The sequence below is a fragment of the Marmota marmota genome, unplaced genomic scaffold (genome assembly GCF_001458135.2).
Source record: "Marmota marmota marmota unplaced genomic scaffold, marMar, whole genome shotgun sequence".
Taxonomy (NCBI): Eukaryota; Metazoa; Chordata; class Mammalia; order Rodentia; family Sciuridae; genus Marmota; species Marmota marmota.
The window spans coordinates 6,654,187-6,673,944 of NW_026000240.1; the positions used below are offsets into that span (position 1 = coordinate 6,654,187).

The 19,758-nt window shown below is 37.6% G+C and overlaps 1 protein-coding gene and 1 pseudogene across 2 annotated transcripts in view; one reads left to right on the top strand and one right to left on the bottom strand.

Annotated features, from left to right (window-relative positions):
- Positions 1 to 1,749: 1,749 nt before the first annotated feature.
- LOC107143114 lies at positions 1,750 to 13,533 on the bottom strand (annotated as a pseudogene).
- The window catches only part of Polq (DNA polymerase theta), a 107,082-nt gene continuing 100,800 nt past the window's right edge, over positions 13,477 to 19,758 (top strand). The window contains exons 1-4 of one of the 2 annotated variants that reach the window (XM_015486728.2): positions 13,477 to 13,762; positions 14,565 to 14,744; positions 16,215 to 16,345; positions 18,321 to 18,477. In XM_015486728.2, the coding sequence (XP_015342214.1) occupies positions 13,606 to 13,762; positions 14,565 to 14,744; positions 16,215 to 16,345; positions 18,321 to 18,477 (625 nt within the window). In that variant the 5' untranslated portion in view covers positions 13,477 to 13,605. Of the gene's footprint in view, positions 13,957 to 14,564; positions 14,745 to 16,214; positions 16,346 to 18,320; positions 18,478 to 19,758 lie in introns of both variants that reach the window. The other variant, XM_048793941.1, reaches the window with a different exon arrangement.

Consider the following 19,758-nt stretch of genomic DNA (forward strand, 5'->3'; position numbering starts at 1 on the left):
TCAGTGGATGAATGGATAAAAAAAAATGTGGCATATATACACAATGGAATTTTACTCACATTAAAAGAATAAAATCATGGCATTCATAGGTAAATGGGTGGTGTTGGAGAAGATAATGCTAAGTGAAGTTAGCCAATCCCCCAAAAAACAAATGCAGAATGTTTTCTCTGATATAAGGAAGCTGACTCACAGAGGGGTAGGGAGGAGGAGCATGGGAGGATTAGATGAATTCTAGATAGGGAGGGATAGGGAGGGGGAAGGGGATTAGCAAGGATGGTGGAATGTAATGAACATCCTTACCCAAAGTACATGTATGAAGATTCAAATTGAGTGTCAACATACTTTATATATAAACAGATATGAAAAATTGTCTATATATGTGTAATAAGAATTGTAATGCAAACAAAAGTACATGTATAAAGGCATGAATTGATTGAACATACTCTATATACAAAGATATGAAAAATTGTACTCTATATGTGTAATAAGAACTGTAATGTATTCCCCTGTCACATATTTTTAAAAAAATAAAATCAATAAAACTAAAAAAAAAGTTTGCAGGAGTTCTTTACATATTGTGGATATTAACATCTTATCAGACATATTGCAAATATTTTTCTCATAACTCATAGGTTATCATTTCACTCTGCTGATTTTGTCGTTTGATGCACAGAAATTTTAAATTTTAACATAGTCCAACTTACCTGTTTTTACTTTGTTGCCTATGTTTTTGATGTCATATCTAAGAACTCATTGTCAAATCCAATTTCATAAACCTCTTCCCCTATGTTTTCGTCCAAGAGTTTTATAGCTTTAGCACTTACATTTAGGTATTTAACACATTGTTTTTATTTTCTTTTAAAAATTTTTCTTATTTTTTCTTTTTAGTTATACATGACAGTAGAATGTATTTTGACATATTATGAATACATGGAGTATAACTTCGCATTCTTGTAACTCCCATGATGTGGAGTTACACTAGTCACTGTAACATATCTTGAGCTAATTTTTATATATGGTAAAGGTAAAGATCCAACTTCATTGTTTTGCATGTGTGTTCTCAGTTTTCCCAGAACCTTTGTTCCCAGAACCTTTCCCATAAAATCATCCTGGCATCCTTGCATAAACTCATTTGGCCATATCTACATGCAAAAGAATGAAGTAGGATCTTTACCTTACCATCTATAAAATTCAACTCAAGATGTATTAAAGACCTAAATGTGTTAAAACTATAAAACTCTTAGAAGAAAACATGTACAAACACATCTGAATCTCTAGAGTTCATTATTTAATAATGAATACATATTTCAGAATAATTCAGCAGAATCTAACTTATATAAATAAATGTCTGTATACATGTAGACACCACTACTATACATAATGAGCTTCCTTTTTGCCATTTTTTCCACTATATTGCACTACAGTATTCTTACCTTGGAAAGGGAAGTATTTCTATTTCCGCCTCCCTATCCTTTGACATTCTCACCCAGAAAAACATTCTCACTTGCTCTATATTTTGTGTTCTCAGCTTATTTAACAATTGAATCAATCATGGCCCAATATTGATTTGAAATTTAAAATTTCCTCTTTTATGATGGGAAGATTTTGAATAGATTTCTGGAAATGAGACACAACAATCAGTAACTAAAGAAAAGGCCCCATGGGAAGGGGAAGGACGGGGGAAGGAGGTCAAAGGCCAGGTATACTCAACTGACACTAGCTGGAGCCTGTGGTTCCAGTTGGAATCATTTATGTTGATAAACAGTTCTGGCCATCAGGGTCATTATGTCCAACAGGGTCATTCTGAACATCAGGCTTTCTGAAATCTGAGGCAAGCAGCCTAAATGAGAAAGGGGATACTAATGAGGTCATTCTGTCACTGGAAAGCAATGGTAAAGTACCTATTCAAGTCCTTTGTCCATGTTTTAATTGGTCTGTGTTTTCTCTATGACCTCAGGCAAGGGAGATCTCCATTGCTTCATATTTTATCATCAGAGAAATACTCCAGACGTATTTGTCCAAAATCATTACATATGAATTATCTTTATGGCTCAGAGTTAGGATGGGTGTTAAAATATTTTATATATATTTTATATATAATATAACCTAATAATGAAAAGAGGAAAAGTGAGATGAGAACCAGAGACCATGGATTTCTCATCAGAAACAAAGGTGGAACAGAATCTTTAAAGGACTGAAGAAAGAGAGCTGTCAACTCAGAATTTTGTATCCAGGGACAATATCATTCAAGAATGAAGGTAAAAACAGGTGTGTTACACACCTGTAATCTCAGCAACTTTGGAGGCAGGTGGCCCTTAAGTTCAAGGCCAGCCTCAGCAATTTAGCAAGACCCCGTGCCAAAATAAAAATGTGTTGGGGATGTAGCTCAGTAGTAAAAAAGGAAGAAGGTAAAATGAAGACATTCTCAGAACTGTAAGAATTCATGGTCAGTAGTTCTGTACTGTAGAATGTTAAAGGAAGTTCTTCAGGCTAAACAATATTACATAAGAGAGACAATTAGACAATTAGAACTTCAAGAACTTCAGATATGGTAAATATCTGGTGAAATAAATTTGTTTTCTTAGTTTATTTGAAATGTCTATGAGTACTGAACGCAAAAATTATCACATTATCTAGTGGTTTAGTTCACCTTTAATTTTGAAGTAGTTACAGATTCATGGAATCTGTAAAAAAATAAAGCACGGGGAAGTCCTGTATCCTCTTCACCCAGCCTCTTCCAATGGTAACATTTGCATAACTGTGCACACTATCAAAACCAGGAAAATGAGGTTCACTGAGATCCTATCCATAAATCACAAAGTCTGATGCAATGTAATACTCAATGGATGGAATCTACTAATGCTTAGAAAAGTAATTCAAACTATGTAACCTTTCCATGACACTCAAAGGAAGTGGAATCTATTTCACAACCTCACTGATCCTGGCCTAGAGAGCCTTATAGGACCTGGCAGCCTTGTTCTCTGACCAGGACAAGATTAACCCCTGTCTTGAGTCTCTTCACTAAGTTCCATATCTGAAAATTTAATCAGTATATAAACAAGTCATAAATCTTGCTAAATTATAGATTCTGAGGTGGGGGGGTGCTTGAGAGTCTGCATTCTTAACAAGTTCCCGGGGGATGCTGATATTACTGATTGGCAGATAAAGACTTAGAGTAGTGAGGCTTTAAAAGGATGCTCTCGGTATGCCCCTACCCACTGCACATTGAGTCTGTTGGATAAATGCGTTATGACCTAGAATACTTGCCACTTCTAAATTAGTTCTCATTCAGACAGGGGTGAGGGTGACCGAGCTAGCTCGCAATAAACACCTGTTTGCTGTTTACATCCATCTTGGTCTCTGGTGGTCTTTTGGGGGTCCCGAATTCAAGCATAACAGGCCTTGAACTTGCAATCTTCCTGTCATAGCCTCCAGAGTTGCTGGGATTACAGTCCTGTGCCACTACGCCCAGGGGAGACGTAAATTCTTAAAGTTTCCAACAGTGGAGGAGTGGAATAGGAAATGAATCAGGTCTTACTGCCTCCTGAAAACACAAGTAAATGCCTGCCACTTCCCAGGAAGAACTTTGAGAGTATGCAGCTAAAACTAGCACATGAAACAAAAGGCCCCAGCTCAAGCTGGACTTAAGCGTTTTCCCCATCAAGGTGCTGGGTGCAACCAGCCAGAAATGACAGCGGGAGGCCTCATTTACTCAAATGGTTACTGCCTGCCTCCCCCCACAAGTGGATGGTCCTCCAAGTCTGATAAATCTGCAAAGAACAAAACACACACTGACAGTTGCCACGATGGTGTAGGCCAGACTAGCACAGACTAGGAACTTTGGGGAGCCCTGTACAGTAGCTGGGGTAACAGTAGTCTCTCATTCTCCAATTTTCACCCCATGATCAGACCTGTGCTTCTTCTGTCCTCAGCCTACTACCCCACCCCATCTCTTTTAACTCCCTTCAAAGTGAGTGGAGGTGATTTGCATCCTTTAATTTGTTTCTTGGACTTTGGAATCCAGTTAGACCACTTAAGCCCCACCTTCTGGCTCCCTCCCCTCCTTCTACCATCCCCGCTTACTTAACACAATCCCCCTCCAGTACTCATTTGCAGACCTTCTAGGTGTGCCTCTCTCTGGAAATGCATGTTCTTTAGTGTGCCCTCATGGTGAGAGACCATTGAAATGTAATTTTTGACACACTCAGACTGCTCCAGCAACACCACTCAGACACACTTGATGTCCCTTCCTCTATCCATTTTGACCTACCTCCCTTTATTTATTCATTTAATAAAGTATGTTTAGAGTCTAGAGCAATTGTGGCTGGGAATAACAGTCAATATTCTTTTTGTATTTATGCTTCCTACCTTGGACCACTCTTCAATCTGGCTCCTGTGTTCTTTTTTTTTTTTTTTTATCATTTATTTATTTATTTGTTTGTTTACTATTGATTTTTTAAAAATGACAGCAGAAATGCATTGCAATTCTTATTACATATATATACCACAATTTTTTCATATCTCTGTATACAAAGGATGTTGACACCCAATTCGTGTCTTCATACATGTACTTTGGATAATGATGTCTATCACATTCCACCATCCTTGCTAATCCCCTGACCCCTCCCTACCTCTCCCTATCTAGAATTCATCTAATCCTTCCATGCTCCCCCTCCCTACCCACTATGAGTCAGCCTCCTTATATCAAAGAAAACATTCTGCATTTGTTCTTTGGGGATTGGCTAACTTCACTTAGCATTATCTTCTCCAGTGCCATCCATTTACCTGCAAATGCCATGATTTTATTCTCTTTTATTGCTGAGTAAAATTCCACTGTGTATATATGCCACATTTTTTTTTTTATTATTCATTCATCCACTGAAGGACATCTAGGTTGGCTCCACAGTTTAGCTATTGTGAATTGTGCTGCTATAAACATTGATGTGGCTGTGTTCTTTCAATACAATCTCGTCTTCACTTTTACACCTGTGTTGTTTAAAGTCTTAGGTGTGTCTCTGGAAGACAGCAATCTAATCAGAAAATTTTAATATGGATTTAATCCATCAGTGTTTGATAGGATAATAGTGTTATATTTAGATTTATTTCTACCTCCTTAATTTGTACCATCTTTCTCTCTGTATGTGTTCATTTTAGCTTTTCCAGTCTTCTCTCGGAATGGTTGTACTTTATTTTCTCTCTCCTGCACAATAGTGTATACGTTATATGCAAGTGTTAAAAGTTACTTTTTTTTTAAGCATACATACTTGAGTTGGTCATTTGTTTGTTTCTTTATTTATTTATCATGGTACTGGGGGTTGAACCCAGGGGCATTTTATCACTGAGCTACATCTTCAGCCTTTTAACATTTTTTAATTTTTGTGACAGGGTCTTGTTAAATTGCCTAGGCTGGCCTCAAACTTGTAACCCTCTTGCTTCAGGCTCACAAGTCCCTAGGTAGGTGCTACCATACCCAGCTTTGGTTTTTAAAATTAAAAACTCAGTTTCTTTATAATTCTACCAAACCATAAAATGTTCTTTAGATTTTTGACAATGAATTTTTATTAAAATTCAGTCGTTCAAGCAATTTTTGCAAATTATTTTAGATCAAAATTGCTTTTATGTTCCTAAAAGTAGTTATTATTATTGTCATAAATATTTATTTAGATTTACTCATATTTTTATCAAGTTCTGTGCCATCATCTCTTCTTTCACCCCCCTTTATCTTTTGGGCACTGTTTTATTATTAATGACATAGATTCTTAAGTAGTTCTTTTAGAGTTGGTCTTTTTTAAAAAAAAATAATTTTTAATTTGTCAATGGACACACGATATCTTTATTTATTTTTATGTGTTGCTGAGGATTGAACCCAGTGCCTCACACATGTGCTAGGCAAGCATTCTACCCCAGCCCCTAGAGTTGGTCTCTTTATTATAAATATTCTCAAACTTTCTTTGCCTAAAATTATGTTTATTACATTGTCATTCTTGCTAATTGGGTTAGGTGAGTATAGAATTCACTTATGTTAGAAGTCTGCTAACAGTTGAACTTTTATTCCTTTGTAGGCAATCTTTCTTTACATTTCAGTTGTTTTCAAAATTTTTATGCTTTCCAGTCTTCCAAAAATGTCCAGGTAATAATTGTCTTTATTTATCTTCTCTGTGTTTCGTTTTAAGTCTTCATTCTAAATGCTCTTGAATTTCTTCAAGTATGGACATTTCCCCTCCCCTCCCCCTTCCCCTCCCCCCTCCCCTCCCCCTCCCCCTTCTCCCTCCTTTTTTTAATGAAAAGAAAGGCTATTTTNGGAGGTTGGGGCTGTAGCTCAGTTGTAAAGAGCTTGCCTAGCATGTGTGAGGCACTTGGTTTGATTCTCAGCACCACATATAAACAAATAAAATAAAGGTCCATTGGCAACTAAAAGTATTTTTCAAAAAAGCAAAAAAACCAGAACAAACAAACAAACAAAAACAGGTGTTTTGGAGCCTTGTTGGGCTCCCAGAGGGACTCGCACATCCCGTACATTTGTTCAGCACAGGTGCCACTAACTACAAAGTCGTAGGTCACCATGGATCGTTTACCATCGGGCAGCCAATGAGGTCTAGAGAGCAAATGAAGGGCTTAAAGGTCTTCAGGTACAACCCAGCGAAAACAGGCAATGTGTAGTAGGGCCCAAACTGTTTCTCATAGAAGAGGGTGGCGATCATGCTCATGAGGGTATAAGGCTTAATCTGCTGACCTTTCTTCAACTCATACAGGTTCAGCCAGAACTTGAGGTGCTGGGCAACTGTCTAGATGTCTGTGGTGAGCTTCACCATGCCAATGTACAGCTGGTCACCCATAGAAGAGATCCACTGGAAGTCCGTGGTCACCATCTGCACCTGGATTCTGAAGTGCCTGTCTGCAGCATGGACACACAGTTCTTCCCATTCAGAGCGATGACAACCCCTCTGTTATAGGACATAATAGCCTTGATTGCTGTGTACTAGGACCCCTGAGCACAGCTGAAGTGCCAATTCAATTATGGACATTTCTAAGCCACGTTTTTCTTGAATGTTGTGATTTTTTTTTCATTCTAATGACTTCTTCTGGGATTTACATTAAATTTATATCATTCTTATTCTATTCTTCATATTTCTCAACTGCTATCATCTCTGTAACTTTCTGAGTTTCAACTTATTTAGCTATAGTGCAGAGAGTCTGGTATGTACATTTTATCATTTTGGCTGATGCTTTTATTTTTTAGTCTTTAATTATTTTCTCTCTGTAATTCTTTGCCTACCCGTCCTTGCCAAGGTGTTCCTCAAATTGACTAATTTTTTTTTTTTTAGTTTTTAAATTTGTTTTTAGGATTACATGACAGTATAGTGTATTTTGACATATACAGAATGGAGTATAACTTATTCTCATTAGGATCCTATTCTTAAGGGATGTGGAGTACATGATATGGAGTTTCACTGGCTATGTATTCATATATGAACATAGGAAAGTTATATCTGATTCATTATACTGTCTTTCTTATCCCCATCCTCTATTCCTTCTCTTCATTTCCCTTTGTCTAATCCACTGAACTTCTACCCCCCACCCTAACTCCTTTTCGCATGTTAGCATCTGCATATCAGAGAGAACATCTGGCCTTTGGTTTTCTGGGATTGGCTTATTTCACTTAGCATGATAGTCTCCAAATCCATCCATTTACTGGCAAGATTCATAGTCATTCTTTTTTTTTTTTTTTATGGCTGAGTAACATTCCATTGTGTATATGTACTACATTTTCTTTTCCATCTGTTTCTTTATCATCTATTGAAGGGCACCTAGGTTAGTTCCATAGCTTAGCTATTGTGAACTGAACTGCTATAAACATTGATGTGGCTGTGTCCCTGTAGTATGCTGATTTTAAGTCTTTGGGGTATATATGGAGGAGTGAATTAACTGGGACAAATGGTGGTTCCATTCCAAGTTTTCTGAGCAATATCCATACTGCTTTCCAGAGTGCCAGTTTGCAGTCTCATTAGCAATGTATGAGTGTACCTTTTCCCTACATCCTCGCCAATATTTATTGTAACTTGTATTCTTGATAATTGCCATTCTGTCTAGGGTGAGACAGATTCTTGGTGTAGTTTTAATTTGCATTTCTCTATTGCTAGAGATGTTGAACATTCAAACTGACTGAAATCTTACTCAATCATAGATTCATTCATTCTTATTGAATGTTGATGCAATTATTTATGAAGTAATAAATACTATTCTAGGGCTGAAGGGGGCAGTCAGTTATGACTATAATGGACTTGACTCTGACTTCAAGCTATAATGACTTCAGTTTTGACATCAGCTATGATAATGACAACAGACCAGGCCAAGGTCTGTTTGGACTAGAGAGGGGACTCTGACCCAGGCCCTTTCTGCTCCTGTCAGCTAGCCCAGAGGATACAAGTCTTACATTAAACTACAAGATCTAGAAACAAAGACCAGAATCATGCTCTGCATCCTACAAAAAAAGAAGAAGAAGGAGGAGGAGGAGATTCACCATGTGCCAAGAGTGAGAAATGAACTCAAAGAAAAGCAGAATGTGAAGCTATGGATAATATTAAAGAAAAGATGTAGGCATTAAAGACTCAATCCAGGAAAAGGGATGATGGTTGTCAGGCATTCCAGAGTAAACACAGTACAGAGAAATCTCACACCATATTTCAACATCTCTCTTAAAATCTCCATTTCCTCTCAGTTTCTCCCTCTCTTTTTTAGTGTCTCTTGTTTTCTGTGCCCATTAACTTCTGTTTCATCTGTCAACCTGTTATATTCCTCTTTACCTGTCTTCTCCATCCTCTTTCCTTCTCTTCTCTATTTGTCCTTTATCTCCCTTCCTCTCTCTGAAGCTCTTTCAAAACTCATATTTTAAATTTATCGCTCTCATAGTGAGTGACCCACTATATTCTCAATGTCTCTCTTTTCTTTATTTTTGGTGCTAGGGTGGAACCTATGGCATCTCCCATGTGAGGCAAGCACTCTACCACCAAGCTCCATGCCAAACCCCTCAATCTCTCTCTCTCACTCATGCCAAACCCCTCAATCTTTCTCTCTGCACCCGCCCTCCCCATCTTAGATAATGTCTCAGTCTCTCAAATCTCTGATTCTTAACATTTTTATCAAAATATACATCTATCTCTGTTGACTTAGGTTAGTCTTATCTCTTTTTAATGGCCTCTTTTACTCATTGTGTTTATACGATTTCTTTTCTGTCACACACTTGCTCCCTCTTTTTCTTGGAATTTCTGTTTCTTTTTGAATTTTTCTTTTGATATCTCAATTTTGTCAAATCCCTTAATCTTTCTCAGTTTTTCTCTAGAAGATTTTTTTTTCAAAATAGCTTCATTGAACTCTTATTAATCTCTTCCTTTTTATCTTTCACAAAAATACAAAAGTTATAAAAGCATGATCAGAAATATTGATGTATTAACACAGAACCTCAAAACCAAAGCTTATCAAGTACCATAAACTAAGCTAAAAGCAAACATCCTGATTCAAGCCAGCTTCTCTGTCCTGGATGACTACAGACCTAACAGCTTGTCACTGGGCTTCCTGCACTTTCTTGGCTGCTCCTGCTCTGGCTCATCCACAACCATCAATATACACTCCATTCCTCCAGAGTTTGCGATTGACATGTCAAGCATTAAAAGGTGAATAAAATGACTTTTCATATCACTCTTTCAAGATTGGTTCCTTGAATTCTCCCAAGAATATAGAAAGAGGGTGTCAGTACCTTATTATAACAAAATACCTCAGCCAGCCATGGTGGTGCATGTCTGTAATCCCATCTACTCAGGGGACTAAGGCTGGAGGATCGCAAGTTAGAGGTCACACTAGGAAACTTGGTGAGACCCTGTCTCAGAACAAAAATAAAAGGGCTGAGGATGTAGTTCAGTGGTAGAGCACCCCTGGGTTTTATCTCCAGTGACAAAATAAATACGGAAAGAAAGAAAGGAAGGAAGGAAGAAAGAAGAGAAAAGCAGAAAAAAACCCCTATAGACCCGATCATTTAAATATTTAAATAAATAGAAGTTTCTTTGGCTCATGGTCATAATATAGGAGATCTAACCTAAAACAACAACAAAAAACAAACAACAACTAAAAAACCAAAGGCTAACTGGAATTCACTAAACAGAAAGGAATCATTAAAAGAAAATCTTGGACCATTAAGCAAGAAGACAGACCATAGAAAGACAAAATATGAGTAAATACAGTAGACTTCCCTACTCATCTTTTTCTAAAGGTTTTCTACATTGATAATTGGAACAAAAAATCTAACACTCTTCATGTTATGGCTCTCCATGAATACAGAGAAAATTCTCAAAACAGTTACATATGGCCCAATTTGCCTTTTTGTTTTGTTTTGTTTTGTAACAGCATGAAAGTAACATGCATCAATAAAGGCCATATTTCAACTTTTGAATTTTGATCTTATCTGGGGCCTGCAATATTTGGTAAGATACTCTTTTGCAATGTGATGCTGGACAGCTTTAGTGAGCTTTGGCTTCCAGTCAGTGATGCAGTCACCAGGCAGAAGCAATTAATGTCCTATAGTGTGCTGTGTCGCTGAGCTATGATGGTGGGTAGATTAGGTGCATTAGATGTGTTTTTGACTTATTTTCAACTTAAAATGGGTTTATCAGAACACCCCCTCCCAGTCATAAGTCAAGGAGCATCTGTAAACTATTTCTACTTCTTTGCGTCATTGTGGAGAATTGGGTCTTTCTTCAGGGTCCCCTGTAGATTTAAGCCATTGATGAAAACTTTTTCACTGAGGTCACCTGAATTCAAGTCAGCCTTATCCCTGGGCTATACCAGTGGTTCTCAATTCCAGAAGCATGTTAGAAAACCTGGGGAGTTTTTAAGACATACTAGCACCTGGGCTTTAACCCAGACTAATTAAGCCAGAATCGTTAGGAGTAGAATATTTTAAAAGCTCTTTAGGGGATCCTAATATTTAGCCACTGGACCTCTTTCAGTTGAGAAACACTGGACTTTAAACACAAAATCCTCTTAACGAGCATCTCCTTTATCCTGAGCACATAAGACTAACCAGCACCACTCCCACTGCATTTATTTTCTAGCTTTCTTTTTTTGCCCTTTGTGAATCAGTGCCACTCATATAAGCCATTTATTCAAAGTTGATAAATAATTGTTTTAGTCAATTCATAAATATAGTTTATGTGAATTTTTATTTTTCCATATAACCTCTGAAATTTCAATGGAAAAATCACTTGATTATTCATGCAAACTTTCTAAGAGGTGAAAGTCCACACAGACAAAGGAAAAGGAAATGATGAAAATTAAAGGTAACCCTCTACTTTTCCCATCTTCCCAGCTATATATATTGAAAACTATATTAGAACACTTAAGTATCATTTTCTCTGAATAGGACTTACTATATGCCATCCCTGTTCTAAGCACTTTACATACAGTGACACATTCAGTCCTCACAAGAACCAAACAGGTTGTTATTATAATTACTCCCATCATATAGACCAGAAAGCAGGCATAAAGGGGCTAAGAAAGTTGTCCCAAATCACACAGTTAAGTCTTTAAACCCTAGACTGACTGGCTCCTGAGCTGCACTGCTAATCTCTATCACAACTATAATGTAAGTTAGGATTCCTTTGATATTTTTATCAAAGAATTTTTTTTCTTCTATAGCATTCATTTCAAACAGCACTCATTATCAAAGAAATTTTTATTTCTTCGATAGCACTTTATTTCTCCCTGAACACGTCACAATCTAAAATTATTAATTTATTTGTTCATTGTCTGTCTCCTTCTTTACTCTTTCATTCTGAGAGCGGAAAGCATTTCACACCAGTTCACTGCCACATACCCAGTGCCTAGCATACAGTGAAGTGGCACCCCCTTTCTCCACAGAAAAGGCTTAACTGGGCTTCTCCAGAAATCTTCACCATGGCTGATTTTAGGACTGTCAGCAAAAGAGTCTCTGCAAGAGTTCAATGTAGATAAACTTCCTATTTTTGTGTTGCCCTGTTTTACTTGGCCACTGGCCGGGAAGATACCAGCACTACAGGTGCTGGACACCCCCTTATTAGTTTTTCACAAACAGGTATCCAGTATAGTAGTTTGTAGAAATGAGCAAACAAGGCCTCTGGCCTTGAGCTGGGGCTTCATAGAGATGTCTACATTTCTAAGTTAAGAGAAGTTACCAATTGGGCTCCATGGTAACAAATGGCAGGGGGAGGAATGAAAGGGGAGAAGAAGCTCTCCCCTTCTCCGGTGTTGTCCTTGAGTGGTTAACTTGCCCAGAAGAGTGAAAGAAAAAAACTGTTTTTATGTGAACTTCTGCAGACTGTGACCTTCTGAGCCCCTCCCCTTACATGCTGGGTATAAAATTCTAAAACTACCTGAACTCGGGGTTCAGGGGATTGATTGATCACAGCAAAAGCTGTGCCCTCTGAACCTGGCTGCAGCCAAATAAAACTGTTTCCTGCTATGTTCAGTGCCTTGCCTTGGCTGTCCCTACTTCAATAGTAGATGATGCTCATTAATAAATAGTTGGGTGAAATGAAGGCAGGACTAAAGCGGTTCTTTCATGGAGTAATGTTTCCACCTTGCGGAATTTTTGTATATTGCAATTTTTTAAAAAACAAGGTAGGTTTTCCTATGATAACTGAAGGTCTGGTGTGCTATTTCTCAAACATATTAGAGTCTTTTTTCTTCTTCTTAATTGGACTAGCCCTTTTGAGGTTTTTTAGTACTCTGGAAGAGCCCAGGCTTTTTAGAGCAGGACTGTGATCTACTAGGTTTGCTTGGTGAAGTGAACTATGCAACTAGGTAATTAGCAGGCATCACTTCACGTTCAGAACCTATTTGCTTCCACCTTGTTATAGAACAGAGCACAGATTCCTTAATAGGCTCTTGGCTCAGAAAGGTCCCTCAAGTACATTTACCGCCCCATCCTTGCAGCGTTCACACGGCTATCAAAGGGGTCTGTAGTCCAGCAATCCCCAATTCCGGATCCCATATTCCTCACTGTATGATGGCTAAAATAGAAATTGTGTACAGACTTAGTCCCTGTCCTCCTCACATGCATAGGAAGAAAGCGCAAATTATGTTCTATTAGAAATCCTAGGTTTTCTTGAATAATGCTTTGTGTAATGTTCAAAAGAGGACCAATATGTTAAGAGCTACTTCCCTAACCTGTTTCGGGCAACTCATTTTATGAAGTTAGCATAGCCCTTTTTATTCAAACTAAAAATGGAAAAGAGAACGATATTTTTAGGCCAGTCTGACTACATTATACATGTAGATTCTGGTGTTATCCTCCTTTACTTTTACTTCCACCCTGATTCTGTCACATTGATTACGAAGGAGGCTGGAAGCCGGAAGTCTCTGATTACAACGCAAGCCGCTCCTTCCCCCTTGACTCTATGGTTTTAGGATTACTCTCTCCACCGAAAACTCTATGGTTCCGGGATGGGTTGGGAGGTCTGAGTTTGAAGACGGTGGCGGGAAGATGATAGTTATATCTGTCATCAGGCCGGAGTTCTCCCCTATGGTAGGGCGCTGGGAGGATGCCTTGTCCTGAGCAACCGAGGAGACTCTGCAATGAATCTCCTTCATCGGAGTGGAAAACGGCGGCGATCAGATTCAGATTCATTCTCGGGAAGCGGCGGCTACAGCGGTTTCAGCCCCCAGCTCCTGTCTGGGCCGGTGCTGAGTCCACCCCCGGGCTTGGGACGCAGCCTGAAGGCCGCAGGTGCAGGTACTCTTGTGCACCCTGGGGGCCACGGGACACGTGGCTAGTTTCGCCAGATCACATGCCGGACGATGTCCTCGCTGCGTGGAGCTTGCTTGTTGGCACAATCACTGGAATTCCGCACTCCTCCGTTTGTGACTCGGGCCTGGTGCTGTGGTCACTTTCTGTTCAGACATAGGCATGCTTTCACTGACCGCGCGGTACTCAAGTTCAAGTGACTTCAGGGTTTTTAGATCTTTGCAGAAACAGCCTCCTGGTTGGCCGTTTAAACCCCTTCACCTGAGGGAGGGTTTGCTCCTAGAGTGCTAATTTCTCCTTGCAGATCCTTATACCATCTTGTCGGTCGGGGGTATGGCGCTGGCAGTTTGGAGCCCAGGGGAAGGCTGGAAGGGATTTGTAGAGTTTTCTCAGATTGGGTTGGGTGCCAGTTGAACATTAACCCAATTCTTCATTGTTTTTGGGCAGTGGTTATAACACTAAAACTTAATAGAAACTTCTTCAACTTAGCTTTGTAATGATTACATATCTCCGGTGAGGAGCACCACTATTCCAAACGCCTTATCCATTGTGCCTAACACAATTTTTTTGTTCAGAGCTTTTAAGAAAAAAAAAATATTATAGCCAGTAAATACAAATAACAGTTTTCTCTTACCTTTCTGAACATGGTCAATTTCTCATAAACTTCTTGAAGTCAGGATGTGTTTTCATTCCAACACATAAGAATTCCAACACACAGTGGAGGACTAATTGCTAAGGTTATATGTTAGAACTAAATTAAAATATTAATTGTTTATTTTTTTCCTGAAAGGGGTATGCAAGCAAACAGATCTGGATGACCAAGTAGACAAGCTGCTATTGGCAAATTGGGGACTTCCTAAAGCAGTTCTGGAGAAATATCACAGTTTTGGTGTAAAAAAAATGTTTGAGTGGCAGGCAGAGTGCCTTTTGCTTGGACAAGTCTTGGAAGGAAAGAATTTAGTTTATTCAGGTATTCAGATTTATGCACATTAATTTCTCTACTATTTTTAAGATGGGAGATGTAAATCTGCTTCCCTCCTTTGATCTCAGTTGCTTTTCAGAGTGTGAGCATTATACATTATATGTTTGTGTATTGACTTTTTTGTATAGAGTTATATGTACAAAAGTACATGTAATATGTTTTGTAGAAGATATACATGGGTTTTCAAGGGCAACTTTGACTTTTGCAATTTTTAACCTGTGCTTATTACCACTCTGATTTTAGAAATTAATCATTTGGTAAGACACAATTCCTTGTGTCAGTTTTCTCTGAAATTGTGAATCTCCCAGATTTTTCATTATGGCTACAAAACAGAATAATATAATTAATTTATTAGAAGATATAAGTTCAGGCTGAGGAGTTGGACTGGGGTGGCTTTAAAAACTGTTATCACTCACTGGCTGTATAATCTTGCAAACTGCTTAGAGGTGGGGTGAGGGAAGATACTTGGTAGTATTTAGGAAGCGTTAAGTTATTTCACATGTGTAAGAGTATAAAATAGTTTTTGGCACATAGGAAGTACTTCTAAATGCTGACTAGTGGAAGAATAACCTAGCCACTTCAGTTGCTTTAACCAAAACTTGGGTATCATTCATTAATGTGTAAAGCCCTGCGTCTTTTACCTTAAATATCTCTTGATTCTGACTACTTTTGACTACTTCTTTCTGTTCTTAACTCCATTGCCTGGTTCAGCTCCTTGTCTTTTTTTTAGATAATGGAATAATCTTCTAATGAGCTTGACCTTTTCCTCTGTTCTTGCCCCACTCTTTCAACCCAAAGAGAGCTTTATAAAATACAAATATGATCTTGTCACTCCCTTACTCATCTGTCATTCTGCATTACTTTTAGGATAGTCTAACCTCTTTAAACTCTGGAATTATAAAACTCTCTGTCATGTCTCTTTATTTTTTTGCTCCCCTGGATCACTTCATATTCCAGGCTTACTAAATCGCTCCTTGTCTCTTGAACATGCCAGGCTTTCTTCAGGCCTTTGCACATGCTGTTTCTCATGCTTGCCATTCCTTTCCTCTTTCCTTCTCATAAGTTCTGTTTCCTTTCCTTAAGCTTCCTTGCAGCTCCTCTCCCTCAACTTCTGGCTCCTATCAGAGGTTACAAGTATTCATCTTCTTCCTCAAGCAGGTCTTTTAGCCATTCAGTATTTAAAGAGAAGAATCTTTAGGTATAACTAGGTACTTGCTAATGTTCATCATTCATTGCTGATATGAAGCTTTTTTACTCTCTGGTTTTAGTGTGAGACTATTTAGAAAGTTGGCTTAAAGTTAGGGATTTTCAGGGTATAAGGATTTCAAGTGCTAGTTGAGACTTTCCTGATTCGGTCATCTTAGGCTCTGTAGTATTAGATATGGCTTAAAACATTCAAGTGATGTACCAGATGTTACTTGTTTTTTGTTATAACTTTGTGGAATAATCATGTTTTAGCTCCTACAAGTGCGGGGAAGACTCTTGTTGCAGAATTGCTTATTTTGAAGCGGGTTTTGGAAATGCGAAAGAAAGCTTTGTTTATTCTTCCCTTTGTTTCTGTGGCTAAAGAGAAGAAGTACTATCTCCAGGTAATGTTCTTGTACTAAGTTTGAAATAGTGAAGGCCCATTATTGGCAACCTTGGCTTATTGATTTGAAATTGAATTATATAAGCAAATGAAAAATCTCTTGTTGCACTCATCTAGATTTAAATGTTGACCATTAAAGCATTGAAAGTTAATGGAGGGAAACCTTAAAAAAAGTATTATTGCATAAGAAAGAAAGAGCCATTATGTAAAAATTTGTAAACTTTTCTTAGGAAGGAAACAGAATACTTCAATTGGCCTATAACCATGCAAATTAAGAATCAGGGTTAAAACTAAATGGTAGGACTAGACTGAAGTGTAGAAAGGAGTGTGTTTAAGGAAGCATATCTTATCCTGTTTGAGGGTCACTAGGAACATTTAGGGGCTGAATAACAAGATCATTGGAGCTCAGGTAAAGCTTCAGGTCTGTGACCTGTTCCTCTGTTCTTAAAACATGAATAGTAGTTTATATTTGATATGATACTAACAGTTTTTAAGGCATTTTCACAAATACAGTGTTTCATAAAATAGATTAAACTTACTGTTGTGGTTTGCATTGAAAAAAAAGTATTATTGGAATGAAAAGATCTTTGTACTGTTAGGCCAAAAAATCTGAGTTTTAGTCCCAGTTTTACTACTGTGTCTTCAGTCCAGACACCCACTCTGCTGGGTCTCAGTGTTTTTGTTTTTAAAATGAGGATGTTAACCCTTTGCACTATTGGTTAACTCAATAAATGCTCAGAGGAAATTTACTGAACGAACAGCTTTAAAGTTCTATGGTTCTATAAATCTTTTTAACAGTTATTTCAGAGGCCAAATAGCCAACAAAGCTGGTCCTACATGGTAACAACCTCTCAACTTAGACCCAAAATAACTAAATGATGAAGGATCCTTTTTATTGAGAAGGTATGTTAGTTAAAAGTTAAACTTGGGGCTGGGGATGTGGCTCAAGCGGTAGCACGCTTGCCTGGCATGCGCGGGGTGCTGGGTTGGATCCTCAGCACCACATAAAAATAAAAATAAAGGTGTTGTGTCCACGAAAACTAAAAAAATAAGTATTAAAAAATTCTCTCTCTTTCTCTCTCAAAAAAAAAGTTAAACTAAAAAAAAATTAATATTAAAGTCCCACAGAATTAAACTTTTAAAGACTTTTCTTCCATTGTTGGTCTTTAGTAGAATAATAAGACTATATTTAGTAGAATAAAAAGACTTTACCAGGATTAGAAAGAAGCATTTGAGGCTGGATCTGCCTTCTCTACAATTTGTGTAAATATGTATCCATTATTATATTTTGATGCTATGATATCTTGATTAGGCCTAGACCCAGAGACTACCATTCAACAGGGAAATAATAGGGAGCCACAGAAACTGTATTTGAGTTTGGGACCCTGGGATAATTTTCTACTTTATTTTTAAAATTTATTTTTAACTACTAAAAGGCCATTTAAGATGTGGCTACTAGAATAAAATGGTTATAGTAGTAGCAAAATCAGCAAGAATTTCAGCTACTCATTGAGAACCTAGTGAACTTGAAAACATCATGGTCAGATGTTTTCTCTCATGTGCAGAAGCTAGAGAGAAATAACGAATTCCTTAAAATGTTAAATTAGTGTTAAAATTAGCTAGTTTATTAAATTAAAAATGTTAGTGTTTAAGGGAAATTTTCTCCAATTTTTATAAATACCTCTTAGAACTTTGTAGGTTATTAAATACTATCATAAAATGATGTACTTAATTTTATTTGACTCTGTCTTAATAGGAATTCCTGCACTAAGCTTTGTCATTTCTAAACTTAATATTTCTAGTATATGATTGTAAAACAAAACAAAATAAAAACAGGAAGTCCTGGCCAGGAGCAACTGAGAGTAATCTGATAAATATCTTTAAATACTTATGTCTATTTTCTGGAATGGAATCTGTTTGTAACTGATATATTTTGACCTTTTACCACCCTTATTGTTTCTTTTTACTCAATTCAGAGCCTGTTTCAGGAAGTAGGAATAAAAGTAGATGGGTACATGGGCAGTACCTCTCCAACAGGGCATTTCTCTTCCTTGGATATTGCTGTCTGCACAATTGAGAGAGCCAATGGTCTTATCAATCGCCTCATAGAGGAGAATAAGATGGATCTACTGGGTAAGAAAATATAAAAATGTTTTTTTGGGCAGTACTGGGAATTGAACTCTGGAGTGCTCTACCACTGAGCTATATCCCCACCCTTTTACTTTTTGAGACAAGGTCTCATTAAGTTGCCCAGGCTGGCCTTGAACTTGTAAACCTCCCACCTCAGCCTCTTGAGTTGCAGGAATTACAGGTATGTACTACCATTCCAGGCAAAAAAAATTAGAAAATTAAACATACTTTCTGTTGCTATTTTTGATGAAATAAAGGGGAGCTACTGTGATTTCTATATGTCCCATGTTGTTATTCCATTATCTGTCATCTACTTCTGGAGGCAAGAATTGGCATCTGTAATATTAGGAAATCTGCATTAAAAAGTACAAATTTTGTGTCCTGCTATTATTGATCTCACTACCTTGCATTTTTGTACTTTCGAAAACAGAGAGGGTATCTTTGAGCCTCAGTCTTTTCTCATTTCTTCTTTTTTGTCTAAACTTTACCAGGAATAGAAAGAAACATTTGAGGCTGGATCTGCCCTCTCCACAATTCGTGTATTATGTATCCATTATTATATTTTGATGCTATAATATCTTGATTAGGTCTAGACCCAGAGACTACCATTCAAAAGGGAAATAATAGGGAGCCACAGAAACTGTATTTGAATTTGGGACCCTGGGATAATTTTCTACCTTATTTTTTAGATTTATTTTTAACTACTAAAAGGCCATTTAAGATGTGGCCACTAGAATAAAATGGTTTTAGTGGTAGCAAAATCAGCAAGAATTTCAGCTACTCATTGAGAACCTGGTGAACTTGAAAACATCATGGTCAGATGTTTTCTCTTATGTGCAGAAGCTATAGAGAAATAGTGAATTAAAAAAGGGGATCTCATGAAAATAAAAGGGAGGACAGTAAAGGAAGGGTTTCAAGGGGGAGGAGGAAGGATGGGAAAGGGAAGGAACTGTGAAATGACATTGACCAAATTATGCTGTGTATGCATGAATATATCACAATGAATTCCACTTTTATGTGCAACTATATTGTACCAATTAACAAAAAATAGAAGGAAGAACAGTAGGAAAGAGGATTGTAGTGGGGGAGTGAAGAGTAAGGGGAGGTACTGGGGATTGAAATGGAGCAAATCATGTTATATGCATTTTTGAGTATGTCAGAATGAACCCTCTATTATATATAATAATAATGCACTCATAAAAGTATTTATGTATAACAATAGTGCAATCCTTCACAATTTAATAAATAAAATATACAAAAATACCATGGTAATGTTGAGGCAGG